At 37.1% G+C, this 27,073-nt stretch overlaps 1 protein-coding gene across 2 annotated transcripts; it reads right to left on the reverse strand.

The window, feature by feature from the left end:
• Positions 1-4,895: 4,895 nt before the first annotated feature.
• PEX1 (peroxisomal biogenesis factor 1) lies at positions 4,896-27,061 on the reverse strand. 2 transcript variants are annotated; one of them, XM_032182572.1, is made up of 24 exons: positions 26,915-27,061; positions 25,706-25,849; positions 24,676-24,759; positions 24,324-24,438; positions 23,462-24,234; positions 22,092-22,211; positions 20,578-20,701; positions 20,195-20,304; positions 19,096-19,196; positions 17,432-17,564; positions 16,621-16,717; positions 15,838-16,008; positions 15,202-15,356; positions 13,999-14,188; positions 13,678-13,844; positions 12,696-12,830; positions 12,111-12,175; positions 11,229-11,371; positions 11,049-11,152; positions 9,841-10,017; positions 8,097-8,327; positions 6,469-6,669; positions 6,046-6,176; positions 4,896-5,088 (listed from the first exon to the last, which is right to left on the reverse strand). In XM_032182572.1, the coding sequence occupies exons 1-24, from the start codon at positions 27,041-27,043 to the stop codon at positions 5,004-5,006; spliced, it is 3,885 nt and encodes a 1,294-aa protein (XP_032038463.1). In that variant the 5' UTR covers positions 27,044-27,061; the 3' UTR covers positions 4,896-5,003. The 2 variants fall into 2 exon arrangements, with proteins under 2 accessions (XP_032038463.1, XP_032038462.1); XM_032182571.1 differs by having other exon boundaries at positions 13,678-13,847.
• Positions 27,062-27,073: the final 12 nt, after the last annotated feature.

The following is a 27,073-nucleotide window of genomic DNA, read 5'->3' on the forward strand; positions in this document are numbered from 1 at the left end:
TACAACAGAGCAACAATCAATGGCTTGCTAAAAAACTGAAAAATGATTTGTTATTATAAAAGTAATGCTTCAAAATTTTGCACCTGAGGCAAAACTGGACATTAATTAACATTAAATATATTGCATATTACAGGTGAGCACTGAAGTCAGACACTATCACTGTGACCAAGCTGCCATCTCCCTTCTGGTCCCAATGCCAAGTATGTGACTTAATCCACGCTTATATATGAAGCCAAGATCATGCTAAGAGACAGCTCGTTTTAAGAGAGGGCATACAAATGAAACAGGGACTGTACAAAACCCTGCAACAAAATGTATTGAAGGTCTGCTGATTTGAAAGGCCTTAGTCTTCCTGGCTGAGCTTCTCCAGCAGCAGCTATCAAAGGGCTATTCCCAATGATTTGTGTGAGAGTGAATTCCTAGGTGTCACTTTGACAACACACAGTTGTGGTTCCACCCTTCATTCCGCAGGATTAATGCTGCAAATACCAGCCTAATTCATGCAAGAAGTTTCCTTCTTATTCTGGTCTCCTCCAAGTTTCTTCATTGCTCATGATCTTATGATTGCTAGCTTAACTTCCTGAAAAGGGTCCTGCCCTCCTATATAAATGCCAGAGGAGATTAGGAGCACTACACAAACAATCAGGTCCTTATGTAATAATATTTTTGTAACAAGTAGAAGTTATTAAATGTTAGGTAACAAATGATAGATTATAAAAGGGATTAAAAGGCTGAACTATATATTGTTTCATATTATATGCATTATATTACATGCTCACTTATCTGTTAATTTGAGTAAGGTATCCTGTGAAAAAAATAAATTTGTGCAAGTCTTTTGTTTTCAAATTATATTAAATTATAATGTATTTTATCCAAGCTGTTAATTGTCACGCTTAAACCACTGACAAGCAGAGTTCTAGCTGGTGCTGTCTATTATGAAACACTGACACTAATGTAATCTAAGTCTCTAATGTAATCTAAGTATCTAATGACACTAATGTAATCTAAGTCTCAGTAGATAATGCTTATCTTTTAGTTTCACTTCAAATGGACTTGGAAATCCTTTCTTTTTTCTTTGGAAATGGAACAAAGTTTGATTCCTTAAGAACTAAAAATTATATCATAAATACCTTGTGAATTTTTTTATTGTACAACAGAAGTTCTGTTTCCCAACAAAAAACAGGTATGAGTCAGGGTAGAAGAGCGTAACAATAAATAAATAAGAAGTAACACATTGGACGGTATTCAATGCCCCCAGTTTGTGGAAATGCAAGTCTGGCAGATTTTGAGCATTGGGGATTACCAAACTCCCTCAATACTCAGACATCTGAGCCTTTCAGTAGAGTTAATTGCACTGACTAACCCAGCATTTAGCTCAACTGACCCACTTAGATCATCTTTTCCCAGTATCTTGCTTTCAACACCTTGCTTTCAAAACTGACACCTGTTAGCAACCTAAGCTATTTGCTTCAGACTTTGTCAGTTGTCCTCAGACTCAGCCTGGAATTCTGGATCACTTCAAAACAGGTACATTTTTCTGAGGCAGTATTTGAAAAAAATTATCAGCTACATCGCTCCAAACATAAATTGCTTTCAGAGTAAAAGCTGCCTAAGCACTTTTTGAGAAAAATCATGGGACATTAGCGGGCATGGAGGTCCTATCAGCAAAGTGAAATAGTCCCTTGCGTGTTAGAAACAAAGTGTTCATATCTATATTTATCACGTGTTTCTTCAGAAGTCCCTTTACTACGAGGAAATAAAGGTTGGCAATCGAGGAAAGGTCAGTGACAGCTGACAATGTCAGCAACAACCTGAGTGAAAGGAAAAAGCTACCCTGAGTTATCAACCATTTATATTGCCTGTAATACATACCCAGAAAAAATGCCATCGGTATCACTTAGAGGAGGTCAGAATGAAGGGCACCACCAGGGAGGCAGAGAACCTGCTTGGCTTTAGGTTGCTGGCTAACACAGGGTTGACTTGGACTGTCACAGAAAAGCAATGACCCCACACGATTTGTTTCTTATTGGTCTCAGTCCAGTTCTACTGAGCTCATAAGATACAACCACCGACCAGTTTCCATTATCACATACATCTCTGTTGAGCATATAACTGGTTAAATTATTTTATGACAGTGTGGCTGCCACCACTGCATTACTCCCTGCTTGGGTGCTTTTTTTTTTTTTTTTTTTTTTTTTTTCTCCTTTTTTTGTTTTGTGATTTAATGGAGATTTTATGGAAAACAGGTCAAGAGGCTCATAGCTCATACAGGACATTGATTGCTTGGCTGCCCTGCCCATGGTACGTACCTTGATGATCCATTGCAGCTGAATCCCAACTGTCCTACATAGCAGGAAACAAGCTTTGTTGTTGTCTCTTTTCACTCTAGGGATACTTCTTAATATCAGGCCTTGGGAAAGAGCCTCCACAGACCAGTTGATATTTCATAGACAATGTTTGTATGGATTTATATGCCTCTATAACAGATAATTCATTTAGGTCCTTCACTATCTTTTAAGAAGAAATGTCTATCTTTTTCAGAATATAATCAATGATAACTGTAACTAGCTATTAATAGCAACCTGCTTTCTCAAATCAATCCCACAGTATCAGTCAAGGTTTTATTTATAGTCTGTATATTTATATATGCTATTACATATATAATAGAATGCAATGTATTTAACACAATAATCATAAATATACTCATAAATACATTGATGTAACATACATATACGAAATATATAAAGAAAACCTTGACTGATGCTGTGGGTAATATCATATATATATATATGAATATATATACACACATGCCTATACACACAAACATATGCACACACACCCAAGTTAGTTCAGCTCACTGATGAAATTACTTCCTTTTAAAAGAGGAGAACAAATTTGGAAAGCGGATTTGGAACTTGGGCTTCCTGTTTTTTCAGAACATCTTCCACAGCAATGTGGTATTTAATTTTGGCTGAGGTCTGATAGGACCTCAGCGTATGGCTTAATCCAAGCATGCTTTCCTTTTTAACTTTACAATGTAATACTCAACACTGAGATACAATATACTATTTAAGTGATTCTAAGTGTGAAGATAATTCCACAGATTATCGTACTGTACTGAACTAGTACCCAACTGTACAGGAACTAGTCAGTAAAATTGGCTGGGCTCAAGTTTGAAATTCAAATATTTGAATAGAAGATAATGCAGTGTTGCCTTAGGTCACAGATGAAAAACTACTTGGAATTTGAACCTCGAGGAAGAAAAAATGTATTTTGAATAAGCTCAAAATATCACTGGGTGAATAACAAGATGATGATGCACAAGGAAACTACATCCTGAAGGCCACAAATACCTCAAATGAACTATTGGACTTCAAAAAGGAAATTAAATACATATATATATATATATATATATATATATATATATATATATATATATATGAAGGTTGAGTTTTGACACATAACCCAAGCAGAGAAACCAGTTACAGCTTTCCAGCTGCTGTGCTTCATTAACAATATCCATGTTTTTTTGCCCCTCTTTCATTACAAGATAAATTACTTCTTAGATTTACCACAGTACAAATGTGAGTCAGCATGGAGCATCTGACATGCTCCTTTGCAGCAGATTGTTCAACTCCTATTCGTATTAACCTCTACAGCCATTTAAAACAAACTTTAACACATACACACACACACACACACACACACACACAAAAGACACCATTATATTGGAAAGAAACTCAAGGCTGAGGTAATCTAGAATATGGCTCCAATATTAAGCAAATATATAGCCAGCTTTTAAAAGTAAGTATGGTGTAAATGACATAGTGGAATTGAAAAGAAATTACTACTTTGTAGTAATGCAATAAGGATTTTCAGTTTCAAAACCCACTGAAGCAAGAGTTGAGCACGAGTAAGAAGCAATAGCTTAGTTAGATGAGAAGATCAGTGGTATTAACTGCTATAGACTTGTAGTGTATCAAGGCTACGACTTCATCTGCACCAGGATGTAAGAATAAGCATACAAATAACATACTATCTGGGTTATTTGCTGGCACCAAACACTGGAACTACAAATAGTAAGTGGCAGTAACAAGTATAGCATTCACAAGGATAATCATATGGTCAATACTATGTGTTCTTACCAATACTGACAGAGCATTACACACATAAATGAATTAAATAAACCGTAACATGTAGTGACTCATAGGAAGCATCTCTAGTTCTCTTCCTTTCCTGGAAGAAAGCTTCCTTCCCCTGCTGTCTACCTCCTTATCAGCCGAGAATGACAACTCTTAAACAACCTGATTGTAGGAAAGCAGAGGTGAATAACTTCAGGATGTAACATTAGACAGCTTCCAAACATTTTTCTGAAGTCTTCAAGAACAAAAGATGGGGTTAGGAAGATACAGTTGCAAAATGCAACTTGATATTCCTCTGAATAATTAACAGTGGCAAAAGACACAGATAAAATTATACTGGTTTGTCTTAATATTTTTCTTTTATAGCTACAATTGTTCTGGAAGTATTAGAGTAGTTGTCTACCAATACACATCTGAAGTATCACCCTTCTCTAAGCCGTCCAACAGCCGGTAGAGAATAGCTTTACAGAATGTTTTCAAAATATTTCCTGCATTAGATATTATAGTTTATTCAAACAGGATGTAATTGTTATGAGGAAATAAACAGGGAAATCATTATTATTATTTTTTTGTAATCATATATTCATAAAAAGCAATACTAAAAAATTTGTGATAAACAACTGGACATAACGTAACAAATGCTCTTTCAAAAATTTAATATTAATCTGCAGGAAGACAATTTTTCTTCAAAATAAAATGTGAAATAATTTTGCAGCCTGTAAACTGAAAATAAATTTTTCTTCAATTGCTGCATTAATAAATCCATATGAATATAAATAATCTGATGTAATCATTTAAATATCAGGCTCACATTTGTCATTTCCATTTACAATTTAGTAATTACAAGCACATTAAAAGTTACTAAGCTAGAGTCATTTTTTGTCCCGGTCTGTATGTTAAGCCAACTTGTCCTTTCTTCTTCTTGGGATTCTGAAAATTCTCATACCTTGAAACAGAAAAAGATAGTAGCATATTAGTCTGAAATGATTTTGTTTGCATATGCCTCTTCAGATGCACATTGATGCAACACAGCACTACAGATGTTTATTTATATTTTCACTGATATGACAAATGCACATCTCAGATCTACAAGACTAGAATTTTCAACCACTAATCTGACTTGGAAAGCTTTCTCCTCTGCTTTTATTTTTATTTTTTGTTTTTGGGGGGATATGAGGGTGTAGGACTTGCAGGGGTGGGGAACATAAGTGGACTGGATCCTAGGGAGCATCCCTCATTCTCCTTCTTTCCTTCTCTTTTTCTCATGCTGTAAGATCTGCTTATCTATGTATCAGCTGAGGTAGAATGTGCCTTAATTTCCACATTCATCACAGAACATCCTGATGCCATCTTCCAACTTATTCACTCTAGTCATTTTCTAGTCTCAGATGATACATTTTCATTCTCACTATATCTACTCCTCTGTAGATTATTAATTTTTCTTTGGGAACACACGTGCCTAGGACTCAAAACCAATATACATCTTCCTGAATACTGTAGCTAACAGAGGCCACAACTGAGTCAAGTGCCAGAAATTTGAAAATATGCTGGACTCTTACTTGATGGGACCTGGCTTTAAGTCTTACAAAATCAGAATCTTCTTGTACTGGTATAGCTCTTAACATAATACAGGATTTTTCTGGTCTGTGATTAGAATTTCTAGGTCCTACATTAATGAAAACAAACAAAAATACAGTACACTGGTAAAAGAATTTCCCCTTCCCAATGTGTAACTTCTGGATTTCTGAAAAAATGCTGTCAGAAACCACTCAACTCTTCTGCCATTCCCCACATTAAATAACTATTGTGTTTCTGATGAATAAGAAATATGAGAACACCAAATCTCCACTGAATTCGCAATTAAAAAAATAAATTCACACACACACACACACAAAATACTTACAGTTCAGTAAAGTTCTTCCAGTCATCTTGGCTAATGGATGGTCTTATACCCTCAAGTGCGGTCATCAGATGGGACTGAGTAATAATCAAAGTGTTCTTGGCAAGCATGGACTGATTAAAGGTGCCATCCTCCTTGAAAACAGAGTCAGGAGTAAACAAGGAGAAATTACCAAAGATCAAATACCTAGTGCCATGAATATCAGTAACTCTGGAACCACCTCAATACATATTATAGATAAAATCACTGATTTCCCCCCTATATTAATAACACAAATCTGGCTTGTTTTCCTCAAGCTTGGTATCATTTACCTTTGCTATTTTTGTTACATTATATTTACTACTATTGCAGAAACTATTTATTAGAATACCAAGAAACATTGGGAAAAAGTGTGTTAAGCCTAAATAATAAACAAAACTGCCATACTCCATTCTTGCTTCTGTAATTGGCTTTGATAGCATTGATTTCTGTCCTCAGGTGCTCTGTTTGCTGCTCTTGATTATTTTCCAGGGAGTCATCTTGAGAGGTTGTTCTAAGCATTGACAGCTGTGATGATGCTGCGTCTCTCTGAGACATGCTGGTAAAATCGTGACTTATGGAGTTTGGTCCAGACAAACACAAAGAGCTCTAAATTGATCACAAGGAGAAACACATTAACTCATTACGGACTTAAAAGAGCAACTCAGCCATTAAGATTTAGCTCATTTTCCAGCCAGTTTAATTCAGTATAAGCTTGCTTACACCAGCAAAAACTTTATCTTAAAAACGCATCACACGCAACTTTTTACACAGAAAGTTTCAGGTTAATTTGCCAAGATATTTTGGGAAAATAAACTGCTTCATCTTTGGAAAACATCCATATAATTTTGCAATGGCCTATGTCAAAAAGAATCAAGGTCTACTAAACCCATTGTTTTATTTATGTATGAAAATCAGTGGTTCTGAAATCTGGGAGAGTTTATGCAGTTAGCTTTGGAATGGCTCATAATTTAAATATTTATCACCTCCAAATTTTCTGTGCACTGGATAAAACATGCAACTTTCAAGTTCAACAGTTTTAAGAGACTGAAGTCATTGTAGCCCCACTGAAGAATTTCCACAGTTAAAGGAAAATGTGAGTCTCTAAAGATACACTACTGGAACACTGTCATCTATACGGCAAGGCAACAAATACAAAAGCACTTCACAAGACTTAGCAGTCAGTAATTACTTCTCCAGTGTCAAAAGCAGCTACTTTTGGCTTTAGGAATCAATGCCATACAGTTTTGAAACCAAGATTCCTTTGAAACCAAGATACCTTTGATAACTACCTGTAATTACATTTCTACAACAGATTCTCAAAATGAATGGATCACATGCAAACTCTGAAATCATTTCTTCAATATAAGGAGCTTGGAGAGAGTGTATTCGGCTTTGCTTACCTGGCAGCCAAGTGAGACCAACTAGCCTTCTGCCCCTAAGCAGCACCCTACCTCCAAGCTAGCCACAGAATGTGCTGGTTTGTCCACTGCAGTAAGAGTTCCATTCTTAAGAGCAACAATGGAAGCTAAGATTTTCTCCTGTTATTTATGCAATCTTGTGGTCAGATTATTCCATTAATAAATGGTCTACCAGAAACTGAAAAAGTTGTTGATTTTTATGAATATGAGAGCTAGATGGTGATCTTTTAGTGATAAAACTTTTTTTTATTTTTTCAGTTAAAGAAAAAGAAAAACAAACAACTGTTTTGGTAATAAACTTTGGAAGGTAACAAGCCCTTAGATCATACAGTAAGACCTAGTATGAATCAGTTTGCCTGATTATAAAGCATTAAGTGGTATTTTGGGGTTTCGATTCAAGAGTGCTCAAAAGTTGTAGAGAAGTCCATATTGTATTTTGTCAGATGGCATTCATCTTGGTTTCCACTCTGGACCACAAGGTGTTGGATGAAGACAGTTTTAAGGACAAAGCAGACATAATTGTGTTTATAAAACCCTACCATTTGCCTGGTTCAGTTTTTCTGCTTCATAACTGATAATATTTAGAGAATTCAAAATATTGAGAAAGTAATTTACCAGTTCTGAAGGAGTTCCATTTCCTAGTTCTGACTCATAAGAGCTTCCAAAATAAAGACGATACATGTTGGACCTTGGATCTTCAGGAAGCAACTCGGACATGTCTAAAGAAATTAGAGATTGCTCTAGCACTGCTTCTCCATCTACTGCTGAGTCATCTGAGCCACTGCTGTGGTTCAGAAAAACCATGGAAGACAGGCTGAAGTCACTATCAGAACTAGAACCAAAATCCTGTGACAAAAAAAAAACACAGAAGTGTTAACTCACAACTAATTGCAAGCTGAAATACATTAAAATATTTAATGTATAGTCCAAATGAAAGTATTGATTTGCATTTATTTCTAGCAATCCATCCTTCTCTGGGAGTACAATTCCAAATGTTTTGCTAAGAAAATCCAATGCCTTTAAGCAGAACTTTCCATCTTTGTGGCAGAACAATATGTAGAGGAAATAATCTTAAGGTTTTATTTATTTGCTATGATCTGTCTCACCCACTCAGTAAGAGCAAGTGCTAGGAAATTTCTGGCTTGACCCTCCAAGCAACTTATTATCTTGTGCAAAGTGGTCTGGGAGACTGCGGTGAGTCTACTTTTACAGTGCCTAATTGCTCTACTCACTCATCTTCAGTCACGGTCAACACATTTTAAATGTTGATACAGAAATTGCAATTGATGCTGTACACTGGTGTCTGCAAAACTCTTTGATTGTGCATCCCTATCAATAAAAAAATGTCTAAGCATCTCACCCAATATATGCATATTTATTTGTATATTATACACATGTACTGTTTAAGTTCTAATATTTTTTCCCCTACACATCAGTGCATTTTCTTGCACGTGCCACTCTGGAGACTATTACTTTAGACAACAGCCTCCTCATAATGATTGGGATCATCATCAGGTATGCCTACAACTACTTAGGTCAGCAGCACAGTGTTTAGAAATAGCCATACGAAGGAACAGCAAAACTGAGAGCAGTGTAAGGACTCTCTGCCTGGGGAGGGCTGTCCTACTTTTACTGTTCTATCCTCATCTCTTAATTTCAGATTCTCCTCATGATGATGCTACAGCGAAGGGATTGTTATGGAAGGTATGCTGGAGATCCCTCCAAACACTAACAGTTGGATACTCAGAGCCCCATCGCCTGGTAAATCTGAGGCTAAAAGAGCCTGAGAGTTCTCCTTGCTTTCATGACCCTGACCCAATGCTTTCCTTTGATTTTCAAGTAGGGGAAGCCATGCCTGCCCCTTCCCAGCCAGAACCACAAGACAGGAATTAAAAATGTGAGGGCAGGTGGCTGAGTGGAAGCTAAAAGAGGAAAGAGGCCTGTCAGTCACATGAGGGATAAAAACTAAGGGTGGAATCCTGTACCTCGGAAACATGGGTGTTAGCTGGTGCCTGGAATGCAAGACAGAGGAAGCCCCTTCATCACTACCCTCTTGCCACTTCTCCCCTAACCTCAGATCACACTCAATTTGTCAGAACAGATTTTGCTAAAATAAATTTTAATATTAAACATTTGTCATAAAATTAGCAAATCTTGTCTTTAAAAAGCATTTAAACTAATTTGTTACATTATTCTCACATGATACTGTAAACATTAAGATTTTAATCCTTTGTACCGGGATACAGGAAAACTAAATATTATTAAAAAAAATTGCTTAAAAATAAAGGATAAAAATTAACTCTTTCAAACATATCAACATCAAAATAAAAAGAGACATTTTTATATCAGTTTTATTTACCTGTGTTAAACCTGAGCCTAAACTATTATGTATTGCCTCTAACTGGGCATTGTATAATAAAGCTTTTAGGTCAGCTCCTGTGAACTGATCTGTTTTTGCTGCCAAATACTCAAAGTCCACATCGCTTGCCAAGGAGAGAGAATGACTGAGAGCTTTTAAGATTTCACAGCGTGAACTCTGTAAGAAGGGAGGAAAAAAAAATACTGTCAGTAAAGCAACCTGATATTTTCCTTCTCCTGACTTCTAAATAGTGCTTCGGCCCTGTTACAAACGCATTCCCATCTATGAAAGGAATTACCTTTTTTTAAAGATAATACTACCCTAATGATAACACATATTGGACATACTGTGTAGTAAACAATCTTTAAAATATAGGCATAAATTTTGTTACATTTCCCTGACAAGTCTAAGAGAAACTGCACCAAACATACAGTGTGTAGAGAAATACACTCTCTAAATACCCAACTAGTACTACCCATCTAGGATCTTAGTGTGAAGGAACATCTTCTTCATGTACCTTTATAGAATGAAATGATGTGGAATTTGTTAAACTTTCCAACTAATCTGAAAATGAACAGCACTAATTTTTAAGATAAGATGGGGAATCAAAGATACACGTCATAAAGCCTTAAAGGCCTGATCCAAAACCCTCTATAATCAGTGAGAATCATTCCCTTCCTGGCCAGTGACGTATCTGTCTTCAAAAAGAACTTGAACATTCAAATTAACTGTGGGTAAAGAATGGTAGAATTGTCTGGATTCAGAACAAAACTGCTCTGAAAACTTCAGATAATCAAGGGTTGGGTTGTGAATGCCTGTGGTTCATCACTTCAAGCAAACAGCAGATCCATTGGATTTGTAATTCATAGGAAGATGCAGAAGATGATAAACACTCCCCTACTGCCAATTACTTTCTGCAGACTAGTTTCCTGTTAAAAATATTTTTTAATTATTATTTTTTTGAATCAGTTACATCTGCTGGAATACGATTTGATCCTTAAGACAGTGGTAAACAGTCTTTTCCCAGTTTTATACTAACGCACTGGCACTAAAAAGCAATGAATTTGTATATATAACTTGAGCTGTGCCAGCAACTCTACTTAGGCCAGATAGGAAATGCCACAAATAAAGAGTAAAGAAAAGCAGAATAAAGACCAGTAGTTTGATTTTTTCCCCTGCCTCTCATGTAAAACATTTTGTTTTCTCACCTGATCAGGAGGTGGACAGTACAGGCATTTATCCAGTCGACCTGGCCTTAACAAAGCAGGGTCAATCAAATCCGGGCGACTAGTAGCAGCTAGGACGTAAACTCCTTTAGGAAAGTGTAGAAAAAATATCATTAACACCTGCTAAACGTATGTGTAAGGGTCACAGAGATGAATTACTACCTTGTAGGCCTTCCACACCATCTAACTGAGTCAACAGTTGGTTAACCACCCGGTCTGTAACTCCAGTGTTGTCATGACCTCGGCGAGGAGCAATAGAATCAAACTCGTCGAAGAAAACAATGCAAGGCTTGGCTGCCTGAGCTCTTAAAAACAAACAAAAAAAGCCAGTTAAATGTAACCAGAGAACAGAAAACCTGTTTCCCACAGAAGTTAGAGATTCTTAAGAATCGGATTTCTATGCAATTGTGGCTCATTTTTATGACATATCTTGTACTCACTTTTTCCTTTCTTAAGTACTCAACTTTGTTAATGAAAGCTCATGAAAGCTTTAACCCAGTCACTTCAGATGACATCTTGGTTTATACATATCTGCCTCTACATCGTAAACTACCCAAGAAGCAAAGGACATGAAGGATATAGTTTTTTTCCTTCCCTTCTTCATTTTTACATTAGTAAGCAGTGAGGTTCAATAACGACAGATTTGCACAAAAAAAATCGCTGGCACTGTGGACCTCAATACCAAGTCACGTCTGATTCTGTTTACTGAATGTTCATTTCTAGTTGGAGTACACTAGTCTATGTCCTGGACATATCTGAAAGGAATTCAGCACCTATTTTCCACAACAAATCTGTGATGTGAACCAAAGCACTCAAAGTGTAGAAAAATGGGAAATCAGCTTTAAAAGTGCACCCTTGATCTGTTCATAAAAAAGTTCTTAAAAATGGTCTTGGCAAACTCAACATGACCATCTTGTTTGACACAATTGTTTATTTCTGATACTTTTGTGATTTGACACCATAACTCTCCAAGAACAAAATTATTTCATGGAGCTTCAACGAATAAAATCTATTAATAATATCACAAATCTTTACAAAGCCAACCTGTTAAAAATATCTCGAACTGCTTGCTCACTTGCTCCAATGTATTTGCTGAGTAGCTCTGGTCCCTAAAAAATACAGTAAAGAATATTCATGATATGTTTCTTAGTTTTAATGTGTAATTTAACATCAGCATAAGTTTAATATATTGGAGTGAATTTTATTTTAACGAAGAGAATGGCAGCACTCCAATTTGTTCTTAAGCAGTTATTTCAATCTTTCTACTATAACAAAACATGTTAGAGTATCACAAGGTAACCATTTACACTGCATTTAGAAAATAACTAAAATGAATTGCCAAACTTCATTGTCGAGTGGAATCCAGGGTCTTTTTATTAAAAAAAAAAAAGTAAATAAATTAAGAATATCTAGTTTAATTTTATTATTCTTCCTAAAGAAAAATTATACCAAGAAAATCTCAGTCATAGAACTGTGAGGCTCCAGAAAGTCAGACAGATGCTTGGATATCCAGAGACATTCAGTATTTTAAAGAAGCTTCTTATTTTGCCTTCACAACCACATACTCATAATTATGTTGAGCTACTTCATTCAGTTAATAAAATTAATCAATCTTAAAAATCTTGTTACCTTGACGCTTATGAAATTCATTCCACTCTCTCGAGCAACTGCTCCTGCTAACAGTGTTTTTCCTGTTCCAGGTGCTCCATATAGCAAGACTCCTGATCTCTGTCGTATGGGCAGGTTTGCAAATAATTCAGGATACTGGAAAAGAATGTCAACAAGACACGTTCTAAAATAAGCAATTATTCTGTAGCATACTGAAATCTCATGAATGTGGATTTTTGTTCAAAAATAATTTTAATTTCTTTTATCCACTTTATTATCAAAATAGCTCATTTTGTCTGTTGGTAGTTTACATGGGGCTGAAGTGGGTTCCTAGGTTTCTTAATTACAAGTAGTGACATCTTCTACCAAGAAGAAACAGAACGTAATAGGGATTTATCAGTTTTAAAACATCCATACTAGCACTTTAAAATTCCTGTTTTGATCACTGACTGATATGATCAAATTATATAAAGTATACGACAAAAAGATTCTGTCCAGTGTAAGAAAAAATGTTCAGTCATTTTTCTGAAGACGGAAATGAATGGCTCATCACAGTGTTGGAAACTTTAAACAAGGCAGAAAAGCCAAATTAAAAGGGAAAATTGATGGACTGCCATTCACCCAGGACAGCACTCCTCTAGCAAAAGCATTGAAGAAGACAGTTGGAAATGTTATTTTCAGAGAACCTTATCACAAGTCCCTGTAAAGAAGTGTGTAACAAAAGAAGATGCTAGGAATATGTCAGGCAGGGGACGTAATACTGCAAGACTCCAGAACATGTGGAGAAAAGCACAAGCCATTGCCTATTGTATTTGGGAGAGGGAAGGGGAAGGTGAGAGTTTTCCAGTAACTGAAGACAGCTGAAGAGTGGGAAGCTACAAAAGTAGCTTAAAATCATACCTGCCTTCTTTCTGTCAAATACTGCATTTTACCTTAAAAATAATTCTTATTCTACGAACAGTATGTATAAAATTCAAGTAACTGATTTAAAAGAACTGCATACCTTTGCAGGTAACATGATGGTATCCACAAGTATTTGCTTCACATCTTTTAAGCCGCCAATCCTGTCCCAGCCAATGTCTTTAGGCTTATGAAGGTTGACATTTCTCAGAGCTAATGGAGTAAAATCTTTTAAGGCTTTCTGAAAATCCACAGTTGAGAGACTCACTTCTGCTTTACAGAAAAATGAAAAAAAAATCCTCACTATAAGTAAAAAATAAATACATTTTAAACATGAAACAAAATCTGGTGTTTTATCTGGGTGTTATTCAAAGGTTCTGGATAACAGAAGTTAGACTACGAAATCTAGATTTTGTGAACATACCATCATTTTGAAATGCACTTGGGTTAGAAATACAGGCATGAATGGCACGGTCAACCAACACAGTAAAATCTCTAGCAACAAAGCCTTCTGTTTCCTTCGCAATATATTGGAGGTCAAGATCAGAGAACTTCTTGATATCAGAATTCAGTTTATTTTTTATTATGGAACACAGCATTTCACATCTTTGCTTCTGAAAAATAGAATTGTACAACAAGTGCATATTCAGTTTCCTGTTTATGTGGATTTCAGATGTTCAGAAAGCAATTACATATGAGTTACTAAAATTTCCTTCACCATTTTAGATATCACCAAATCTTCAAATAACAAAATCTGAACAGGCATGAATACGAACAAAAGTCAATTCTTCAGCTGAACTTCAATAAAATCACCAGTTGTATGACTTCAAATGTTTACCCTGGCAGTTACCTTAAATCTAACAACAATAATGAAACAACACCCTGTCCCCTCAGATTCTACTGTTTTCCTACACCCATTGTTTCTGTTTCACAGGAAAACAACAATCTTTCCCTTTGTGCTGATACATGCAGAATATATTGAAAGTGAAAACTATTGCATTAAATAAAATACATCTGATAATTTGGTATCTTTTAAGATCTTGACTTTTCCACTGACACATCATCATTATTCATGTACTAGTGAAAAAAGCAGACTTGCAAGAAGTGGGAGAAACCTACATTGTATATAATGCAGAACTGCTTCCTCAATAGCTTTTATTTGCTTGTCTGCAAGAGAAGACAAGCAGGCAGGAACTACTTGTGCTAAATACCAATGAGTTGCCATGACTATTTCATGTCATTAGGATATATGTGCACAGGTAAAATAGTCTACTTTCTCCTGCAATTATGTTATACTGTTTATTCTTTCCTTTTCACTGTTCCAAAAAAGACTACATTTAAAAGTAAAGGGATGTAATTAATGTTGAAAAATAACCCCAAACCTTCCCATAAAAGTAATATTTAGTTTTAATAACATTTTAACATTTAATTCAATTAATTAACATTTAGGGATATACTTACTCCTCTGAGCAGTGAAAAAACACACACTTCAGTTTAGTCTCATTTACCTAACTCTACTGATTCACGTGTTTTTCAAAGCTGTTCCTCTAAAATGCCTTTACAGGTAAGAAGGGGACATACATTTAGAGGGAGCAAATTAACCAAAATAATAAATACCTGAATTTACCTGATCTGGAGACTGGATACATTGGAAGCACTGAAATATATGTGTGCCTTGAGCTGAAACCAGGGAAGGATGTAGGGCATGTTCAGACTGACTTGTAGCAATGAATGCAATCAAACTCCCCATGGAAATAACTTCTTTTATCAGATCTTTCAAAACTAAACAGATAACATATTGCTCCATGAATTGCAAAATAACAGAAAGATTCTGTATTTGGTAATACACATTTCTACTATAGTAGCATTAACACATACAAAACGTAACAAATGAATATTTACTTTATCCCCATATATAAAGGCCTCTCTTTAATAATAATTAAAAAAAAAACAAAAACAAAAACTAAAATAACAACAACAAAACAGCTGGACAATGTAATTTTTTTCTAGGACTGTACTTTCCATTACTAAAATGTCATAGGAAGTGCAATTTAAAAACTATATTTGCAAAGTAACTGATGATATCTACCACAGGAAATTAAACATGATTTTTCTGTGCTATGAACTCTGCTCTACAAACATACCTCATGGTCCAGAGGCAATAATGATACAGACAAGTGTCTAGTTAGGACAGTACAATTCAGGTGTCAGAAATTCTAAGCTGCATTATGTTTTTATCCAGACACAGGTAATACAGTCTTACCATACGCAAGTCTATTGCTTTGAATTGTTTCAGGGGTGTTCTCATGCTCTGGTGTGGAAGGTACTCCAACAATGTGATCAAGATCATCCATTAAAAGGATGGATGGTTGTCTCCACGATGCTTCTAAAAAAGCTTCTTCCACATTTTTCCTTATGCTTCCTAATCTTTTTCCTAAAACACAAATACAGTTTTTATGACAAAACATATCAGGGGAAAAAAAAACAGATTGACTTACAGCTTGCTCAGGTAATACTCCAATGGTTTGGGTTCAGCTAACTTAACTGCACTCCTACAAATCAGATATCTAGTTTAAGCCAGAGTCTGCAGAGTCTGCTAACAAACATTAGAGTAGTACACGTGCCAGCATAAATCTGGCTTCAGCTGCTTGTTTGTTTAATTCTTCTTCGGTGCTCATGTCATTCTTCCACTGAGTAACACAGGAATTCCTTAACATTTAGGATGTTTAACATAACATCTGTTCCAGCTAGCACAGCTGAAAAAACACACAGTTCAACTTGCAGCTTCTTCCTCTGTTACAACAATTAGAAATAAACAAGGAATCACTGTTTGAATTTGGTGGTGGTAGAAGGAACAGAAACCAGTAAGTGCAAAATAAGCTTAAGGCAGTTACGCTTTCATTAGACTGTTTAATTTAAAGAATCTCATAGTGGGGAATCACATTTCCTTCCAAAATGAAAGATAAGACAGACTAAATATGGTAACTTCATAATTATGGTTCTTCATCATGCAGCACATTTGAGAATGAAACACTTATTATCATACCTCTTAAAGCTTTGCAATCAATTACTTCTACATGAGCATCCAGTCTATCAAATGCTTCTTTGCAGATGGCCTTTGCTAGTGTTGACTTCCCACTTCCCTGCAAAAATAAATGTGAGCCAACATAAAGTTACACAACTATTTCCTTCTATTTTTCTGGAGTTTTTATCAAAGCATACACAAGTTAAGCCAGGAAGGCTAGGCACACCTTAGATTTAATCCTCACCAGAAGTATATAGCTATTCTGTCTCTGCATCGCTTGGTAGAGACCAAAGCCATGGACTGAAACAAGTATGAGCCAAATTTAGGGTGGATGTCTCCACTACAGACAGCATTCTGATTCCACCAAGTTCAACGTTACGGCATCTATTGTTATGGGGTATGATGTGAAATGGATCACTGAAAGAGGCAACAGGAAACTTAAAAAATATCAACTACACTGTCATTTTATGTTTATAAGAGAAAATACTGTATTCTTACCTTCATTCATATTTAAGAGACAGAAAGTGTCTATTATACCATAAACACAAAGCATATTAATGACCTATGGGAATAGACTGGAATTGCATTGCTAGCAATATTTAAAGTTTTACTTTATTATGTTATATTATATATACATTTATATTTCATGAATGTATTTCTCTCTCTATATATAATTTTTATTATGTTAACTCTCTTCAGCTGACTGCTCATTTTTCGGCTTATTCTTTAATTATTTCAGTTTGCATGGTACCAAAGAAAACTACTGAAAAGTTTTGTAACTGTGGAAAACTTTCTGGGAGGGTTTGCAAGTAGAGAGTAGTAAAGTGCATACCTTCCCTCCTGTGATTAGTACCCCTCCACTTCGCAGTCCCACAGCAATACCAGCCAATTTTTGAGATAAAGGACGACCCAAAAGGCTGTGGCTTATGTGTTCAAAGGAAGATGCTCCTAATTTGTCCACTCCCCTGCATGGCAAAGAAAAAATTAAATGTCCTAGGGTAGCATCAGTGCACATGATGTAAATATTAATAACTAGCAGTACAGTGAAGTTACAACGTTGGCAATGTGAAGCACTTCACATTTTCAACAAAAAGATGAAGAGAATTTAGTGTGAAGTTTTTTTTTTAAATTCTTTTTACGTAAGTACTTTTATTTTGGAGGGGCAACACAGAGGGCACAAACAGACATTGCAGAACATCCCTGTTGTGCAACTGTTACCTGCTCATCCTATGCCACCCCAGCAGCAGGTAGGTCTCAGACAACAGAGCTGACATCAGCTTCTGGGGCTTTGTCTATTTGAGTGTCTGAGTAACAATTTACCAAGGAATGTAACAAAATAGTAAAACATGGAGCACACCTGAGGCAAAGAACTCCACTTTCTCAGAAATAAAGGAGTACATAGCTCATTGGAAGAGATCTTTGCCCTTTACCTGTCCTAAATCTTTGTGACTTTTGACACACCTTTCAGGTATGCACCTTTCAGGTCCACAAACAGCAAGGCTCTAAGCTTTGTATTTCAACTTTAACCAAAATGTTGCACCATGAAAAATGAAATGAACAAATGAAGCCTGGTTTCTAATATCCCTAACCTACCACATTGTATCCCTGCCATACTGGCCCCTTTTTGCCAGCCCTCCGTTGCCTGTTACAATGCCAATAGCATATTACTGCAATACTCCAAGTCTCTCATGTCCCCTCTGCTCCGTTCCTACCTCACTTACTACACAGTACCACTGTCTTCCCTTGTACTAATTACAACAGCTTTACACATCACTTAGTTACTAGCTGTGAAAGAGCCAGTGTGTCCTAGGGCTAGTTCCAAACTGTACCTAAACCCCCAAGCAGGTTAACCAACTAGCTGTTGAGCTTACATTACATTTTTTTACCAGTGGAGCTACTGCTTTGAATTCTTCTCCACAGCTGTCAATTCGGATAAAACGTGTAGGAACTAAATTCTTTGAGACCCATACCCATCTCTTAACTCTGGTTAAACATGTAAATGGGTTTAAGTTACTGTGGGAAGCAGATTGACAGACAGACTGCAACATGGTAAATCTGGCTGCCTTTGGAAACCCCAGATTAAAAAGTAATCTCCAACAACTCCAGTGTTCCTTAATGCTACGCAGAGGCCTATTTCATACCACTTAGAAGCACACCAAGAGCCACTGAACTATCTATTTCTTCTCTTCTGAAACTTACAGGGTTCTGAGACTTCCCATCCAATTGCCAGACATGGTGACCTATTCAGCACATAAGTTTAAGTCACACAAAGTTTCCATTCACTTCAATAAGACTGCGCAGAGGACAAAATTAAACATCTATACAAACAAGAATATGGGCTGAGCCTGACACAAGCCAAAATACCAAAAGATGCAGTGGTGTTTTTTTAAGATCTGGTTTACTTTTCAAAAAAAAAAAAAAAGTGCATTTTCACCAATATTCTTTTTTCTTTAATTCCCATTCAATCACACATTTTCTACTATGAAAACATCTCACCCTAAATGGTCTAGTTTGTGGTATGGAAGGCTCCTGTCTGTATCGCGCATAGGCGGCTGGCTGTCATCATCAGCTGTTCTAGTTAGAGGATGTAAAAGAACCTACAATAAAGGAAAATGTTAATGCTTTACACAGAAGGGTATACAATTGACTCGCCTTTTTTGGATTCTGTGTAATTTTGCCTGAAAGAAAGATGCATTGGTGAAATGGCATACATGTAACTATTTCCACAATACAGTTCAGTGTTTACAACGATGTAACAAGCTGCAATTAGATGTTAGGCTAAGTGCACTTTATCCCAGACTGTGCAGCTCATCATCATACAGCTGCAACTTTGATTCTTCTGCTGTACCTTCCTTGTTATGCTGGCACAAGCAGGTGTGAGGCAAGACAGTAAAATCATACAAGGAAATTGATCTAGGTGAAAAGCAGCCTGGCAAAACACTTGGCTTTTTATTTTTATTTCTATTAATAATCCAAACATATTTTTCAACCTGTTTATTCAGGTACCCAGTATGAGAAGCTGAACTGACAAACAGGGCTAATAGAGAAGTTCACAGATAGGCACAGGCTGGAAGATGCTTAAACCTCACAGTGCTATTAAGAAATATACATCGTCCTTTCATCTTAATACTAGTCACCAGTATGATTTGTAGAAGTCTTCTACTTCTCTACTACCAATATAAATAAAGCCCATTTTACTTTTGTTGAACAGGGATTCTAAGTTTTGCAGAAAAATTATATTCTGAACAGCCAAATGGGACCTTTAAGTCTCTGCTAAAATTTGTCAGTTTAAAAATGAAAAAAAAAAAATTCCCACAACTATACTCTTAATCCTGAAGTTATGGGCATTTGCTCAACCAGAATTTCCAGTGGAAACAGTCATCCTAATATTAAGTAAATATTTCATTTTCTGAGCAAGTCTAAAATGTCTCACCAATGCCTCAGGCTAAAAAGTAACATGTAAAAAATGCAGATACAATTTAGAACGGACTGACATTTATTTAAAAAGGGAAAACAACATATGATACATATAATTTATTTGTAACCAAATGTAACAATTTAAATTACTTGGTACCTGATACTATGTGATATTTACTTGTATGTTAGTCTTTTGCAGCAAACTGGGACTCAGCATAAAAACATTCTCAGACTTATTTTCTTCCATGTGAGTAGGATGCACTACACTAAGGGCAAACTCCTCCATTCCTGTAAAAACAAGGAACAGCTACTAAAATTCCAAACAAATTTAGCTTTTATCCCTCACAAGAGAAAACAAAACATTAATATATTTTGAAATACTACAGTACAATCCAAAATGAAAGAAAAGGATAATTGTTATTAAAGTGTAATTAATGCTTACAGTTTAAAGAGATAACTGTTACATTAAATGGTGTATATACAGAGATTAAACGCATTGCCCAAGCAAAATCCATAATTGATGGTTAAGACAGCTAAAGCTGGAGACAGTATTAACCTTACCTTCTTTAACATGCAGGTGTATACAGTCTGTGTTAGTCATTATCCAGGGAAGATCGTCAGTAGCAGAATCCTGTAGCCAAGAACTAAAAGCATATTTAACATCATCTTCGTGTATATCCTTATGCTACATAAGAATACGTAGAGAAAAAGAGAAATACAACAAAACAAGATGTTAGTAAGTAAGACTATTTGTTTTTCTTATGGTAGTAGAGATATGGAAGAAGAACATGAACAGTTTTATTTATTTGGAAAATAACATTTTGCCAACAACCACCATGTCTATGACCTGCTCTACAGAAAGTACCTGCCTAGCCCCTGTTAGAGCAACAGCTGACTCTTCAGCCACCTTGAAAGATTTTATCTTTGAAACACTGATGTGAGGCAAGGAGTTTTTAAGTCTCGTTTTACTTGTCTTGTATTGCAAGATCAAAAAGCACTACTCAGTTTCCAGGCTTGAAAGGGCACCTAAGCTATGCACCAATATTGACCTGTGACTTATCTTGGCTGCTCACTGCACCCCTCTCTTTCTTGTACACCCTGCTTCCTATACAGACAACCCTGGGCTCATCTTGATGGGGACAGCAACAACAAATTCCAAAAAGCAACCAAAGAGACCACATGACTGACCCTAGATCACCTAGGTAAATGGAATAGGAAAAGAAATTGAATGTGAATCTCAGCTGAGTCACAGAAGCATAACTCCTGTGGAGGGGAGGGCACTGTATTTAAAACATATAGAAACACACACAAATACTTGGTGTGATTTTAGCAAATTATTGAAAGAATGCTTATTTTAATTCCCACATGTATCTTTAAAAAATGCAGTTCAACTCTTCCTCTGTAGGTAGGAAACAAAAAATACTACCGCGAATGAAGAATAAACCATGCGTAAGGTCTGCTATGATGGAAAATGCCATATTTGAGGTTTTGAGGAACAGCTAACATGGCAATCAGGCCAGTATCATGGAGAAACAAGCATATGGTACATTTTGAAGCATTTTTCATTCCAGAGCTACATCTGACAGAGCATGAAAATGGTGCTAAGTATGTTTCTACTGTCACAGATGCTCACTCAGTAGACACACAAGAGAGATTTAAATATGTAACCCTAGAAAAATAAATCTTTAGCATTAGGAAAATAATTAGCATTAGAAGGAGATCAAAATCTAAACAGCACATTAAAAATTATAATGATTTTACTGCAATTCTTTCTTAGGAAATCCACTAGCCACTGCAAGATTTGAACAGCAAATGCATGTCTTCTCCCAGAAGAATTAAAAATGGGTATTTCCACTTTAAATTTATGATTCTTTGTTATTGTTTTCATAGGCTTAAATACACTTAAATTTGCTAGGTTGGAACTATGTACTGCAAATGCAAATTATTCTTGATTATTGTTGTTATAACAAATAAAAACAAATGAACATTAAAACAAAACAAAACAACCTTGACAAGAGCAATATTATTTTTTTTCCAGTATGTGAACAAATACATGACCAAGAGTATCAACTCACTAAGTTCTGTCTGGGTTGCAGCCTAAGAGATACAGGAATTTTAGGAACAGATTCAACTGACTTAATTCGGACTGTTGAATGTATATCGATACGTAGCTTTTTTCTCAGAGCATCTGGAATCTAAAACATTTAAAATAAAAGCAAAGAAAAAGGAATTATCAGACAATAGAACAGTTATAACATTGCATACATGGTATGGTATCAGTATTCTTAAAGTGTTGCAAGAATGTTTTAGTAAAGGAAAAAAAAAAACAAACAAAAAACCCTTTCATTTGCTGATTACAATTAATTGTACATGGGCAGGTAGGTATAAATAATCCATTGTACAGATCAGAGCTAAGCACATCTGCAGTACAGATAGAGAAACCCAATTTCTTTAAGTTGTACTAGTTTGTTTGCCATTTAAAAAGGAAAACTGCTTTTCAAATATTCTGTGTTACTTTAAACGTATTTCCAAATTGAAAACATCTCATAAATGTTTATTAAACTTGAAAGACTTAACAGTTGCTGGCATTTGGAAAATTGCTGTGTGTCTCAAAAGTTTTAGTGGTAAATACCACTGCAAGCTTTTGCTCTCAGTCTCAATGAAAATAAGCGAATGGTAAGGAGTGTAATATGCCAAAATAGTCAAACAGTTATTTGGAGTGCATTTGATCTGTTTTTCTTGATCCTGTACGTGCTTCCAGAAAAGAATATAAGCAGGTTGTAGTTCTGTCAGAACGAACCAAAATGTCAGTGTCTGCGCACTGGGACCGGGCTACCTTACAAAATATTGTATAAAGATTAAGATAGTTTAAATTATATAAAAGCTAATTATTTGATAGTAATTTAGTATTTTAATAAAAGCTTTAACAGTATATAAAAGCATTTGTTAACATCATTTACCAGTAGGGTACATGATCCCATTACTTTATAGTTTGATGACACACGAGGCCAAAGCATATTTTAAAGTGATACGAAATGGAAAAAAATGAAACAAACAAAAACAACAACCCACCTCGTTATGCATTACTAAATGTATGTAAATAAATACTTTCATGTTGTCATGAGTACAGTGGCTGCCAACAGAATTTGAAGAAAATACGCACCTCCAGGAACGCTCAAGAATTTTCCCTGTTTGGTGCAAGAATGCTAAGGATGCAGAAACCCTGAGTACATTGTGTATCTTAGAAGATAATGGTAACATAGCCCAGAATTAGTTGTCTTAGTAAAGCATAGGTCTAGGAGATATTATTTGATTCTAGTGTACTCTATTTGAGAGCTTAACACAAAGCCCATATCCCCAAACTATACACTAACTAGCCAGTTCCACAGTTATCCAGTAGAAGATACCCAATAAAAATCCCAAAAGGTAGCGTGCTCAAACTGACCCAAACTCTTCCAACATGTAGGGTTTCCCCACTGTTGCCATACTCTATGACACTCTTTAGGTCTTCAAATCCGTTCCAAACGATCTGCACAACAGATCCCTCACTGGACGCTTGACTGCTATTAGAATTGGAATTATTTTTGTCTTGTGGACTAGTCAAATGTTTTTGTTTTTCAACTGGCAGATTTTGCTTTGCTTCTTGATGACGCTGTCTTGGGGAAAGCAGCTCATTAATTTTCCCGTAAGATACTACGGCATTTGGCTCCAAATCAATAAAATCTAAATTCCATGGAAAAATATGAATGGCATTGTATTTCAGAAATGCATGAGTGGCTGATGCATTCTGTACGCTGGGAGGCTGGGACTGACATACTCTAAAAATGGAATCCATGTGAATTAAGTTCAGCAGCTTGTCTTTGAAGGTGCTCACTTCATCTTTATCACACAAAGTCTTTTGTTTCTGCTCAGGTGTACGAGAGAAAATGCTCCCTATGTAATTCCACATATCTGGGAGAACATTTGAGCCAAATGTCACATTTGCATCGGCCTTACTCTGTTCGGGGACTCCTGGATTTAGGTGAGGTTGGTTGGCTAGAGGCTCCTTTACTGTTTCTTCTTGCTCCATGTTATTTTTCACAAAGCTTTTGAGCAAGACGTCACTCTCCGTGAAAGGCATGCTGGTGATGTTCTCTTCAAGTTCACGTGTTTTGGGGCGTATCAGAAGTTCCGTGCACGGTTCTAATCTCCCATAGGGGGCTGCTGGCATAAGTGTACCTGAGTATGAACAGAACAGATGAATGAATGCATCCACTCTTGCAGAACAGCTTACTCAAAGTACCACATCAGCATTCAGTGCTGCTTACCAATTTTGATGTAAATGTGAGTGTGCTGTTCAACCCATATAGGAAAGATGGCTTTTGGAAATACTATTCGAATTTGGTCAAGAAGATGTCTTTCAAGAGAGGAAGCGTGCAGTTCCTGGGAAAATGTGATATAATTATAAATTAAACACTTCGTATATTTTGAACGCTTGCAGATAAAAACTCTATGTCTCTTTCTAATACAACATTAGAAATATAAAGTACAATGAAAACAAACCACATTTAGTATTTCCTTAGGGGCAGAAAAGAGTAGGGAATGACAAAAAAAAAATGCTGTCTACAGTCTCTGTCACATGTAAGAAAAAGACATGAACAGTAGGAAAGGTTTTATTACCAGAATTTCCCAATCATCTGCTGTGAGTGGTTCCACTTCTACTTGCTGACAGGAGGAGACATGGGAACAGGGTTCAAGGAATACCTGGCAAAAGTAACAAAAGTAATTATTTCCAGGCAACAGTTGAGTGTTCTTAGGTTTCTATTGCCAATTCTTTTTTCCTGTTGAAGACTATTAATTACTAGAACAAAAGTTACCTTGCCACTGAACTAGTAAGTCTTACATTTCTGCAAATAGTTGCATCATTTCTAGACAGAATATGCTAAAAAATGTAAACAGGGTAAGACAATGCACTGCTTTTCAGCCACTGTTTTATTACGCTGAATAAAATTTACAACAGGAGAACTCGCATACGTGAATATACCAAACAATAACACTGTGTTATTGTGTAATAGTCTTCTACTCATGTTTAACTTTCTCCTTATTAATATAAAAAATATTAACAGTCCCCTGACAAAAAGCTTTGCCTGCTTCCTGGGCATCTCTCCAGCTTCTCTCTGATAAAAGAATAAATCAGAGCAAGACGTTCAACACACAAGAAATAGGACGCAAATTTAAATATGCATTCAAAGAGAAAAGACACAAAGATACATGGTGAAAGGGAAAACAGGGATGAAAATAAGAGCCGATGAAAATTCAGGGATGACAATTCAGACAAGATATGCTATCAGTAAGTACTCAAAAATGACAGGAACTCCAGACAAAATATTCTTATAATTCCTAACTTGTTTAATTACTTTATGTTTTCCTACAATTAATGGCACTGCAAACAGTGGCTGCAAGTCTGTGAGGACCTATCCATTGACATATCCTACCTTAATGTATGTAATTGTTACCGATTTAACAAGCAAATCTTTTCAGCAGAGGTGTTTCTGGATGGTTATCTCTTCTTCTGAGAAGATTTAAATGCAGTAACTGGCTAAATACATGTAAATAAGTTCATAGCTAATTTGTAACTTATTACATTTTCAGGTATCTTGCAAGATACTTATTATTAAAAAAAAAAAAAAAAAAAGATTGCATTTCAAACCTGATCTCCATCTGCAATGCCAAGTTTCTCCGCTAAATGTCTGTTAATCTCTGCAGTGTTTTCAGTCTGGTGACCTCGATGCCTCATTTCCAGCCAGCTCAGAAATATAGGTTGATGACCGCAGGATATTTTCACAGCCTGGCCCTATCAGTTTTAGAGAAATAAGATAAATTAATGCCATAAGTGACTATGTACAGAGTGAAGCTACAAGACTGTAAAGCAGTTACACCCTTCCCCCCCCCTGTTGATGGAGAATCTGTAAGACATCCAGAAACCGCAGCAGGAGGGAATCAAACATGTGCTGGATTTCTTGCGACATGTACCTGCCCTTCCCTGACTCTCTTTTTCTATGCCAAAGGACAGGATTTTCCCAATCTTGGCAATTTTTCCCCTGTGCCATGTCTTTTTGGCCCTGGAGGGTGAGCGTGACCTTGCAGGGGATGTTGTACCAGAGCTGCTCCCACCCTCCCCACATTCGCCCCAGTTTTCTTTTCTTTAACGCTGTTCTTCGGGATTATTTTTTTTTTTCTCCAGACTGTCTGTCTTGCTGGCAAGCCCTTAATCCCTAACTTCTGCTCGTTGCATAACAGATGCACACAGCCATGTGTGCATTTCCACGTGTGAAAAGTTACTTAAAGAGTAAGATCCCCTTCTGTCAGCTGGGACTCTGAGTGAGAAGAGCCCCAGGAAACATATATCGGAATACCCCCTAACGCCGAGAATGATGATTCTGCCTGGATTCACCATCCCGGTTCCCATGTGAATGCTGAGCAACGTGCCACAGGTGTAAAAACCACAGCACTGAGGGGCACAAACGACACCACACAGCGCACGACAGCGCTCAAGAGGCAAACTCCAGTCACTTTATTAAACTGAACGCGCGGCCCACGATGCAGAGCCCTCGGATCGATGCCCCAGGCACCTCCCTAAGGCAGGGAAGCGGCTCCCAGTGCCCCCACGAGCCGCCACCCGCCCCGAGGCCGCCATGACGGCCGCAGGGCCCCGCCCCTGAGGCGCTGCCGCTACGGGGCCGCCCGGGCCCTGCGCAAGGGGCGTCTCGGAGGGGGGGGGTGGGCGGGGCTCCAGGTTGCCATGGCAACGGAGCAGCCACCGCCCCGTCGCCATGGCGACCCCGCCGGCGGCGCGCGCGCGCGGGGGGGGGGCGTTCTCCCAGAATCCTCCGCGCGTCGCCCTCGGCCCGGCCCGTACCTGCTGCAGGCGGAGGTGCGAGGCGAGCGCGGGTGGCAGGCGCAGGAAGCAGTCCCGGGTGCCGCTGAGGGCGAGCGTCACGGCGACGGCCCCGGCCGCCCCCCCGGCGGGGTTGCCGCTGCACCACATGGCGGCGGCCGGGCCGGGCCGGGCCTCGCC

The sequence above is a fragment of the Aythya fuligula genome, chromosome 2 (assembly GCF_009819795.1).
Source record: "Aythya fuligula isolate bAytFul2 chromosome 2, bAytFul2.pri, whole genome shotgun sequence".
Classification (NCBI taxonomy): domain Eukaryota; kingdom Metazoa; phylum Chordata; class Aves; order Anseriformes; family Anatidae; genus Aythya; species Aythya fuligula.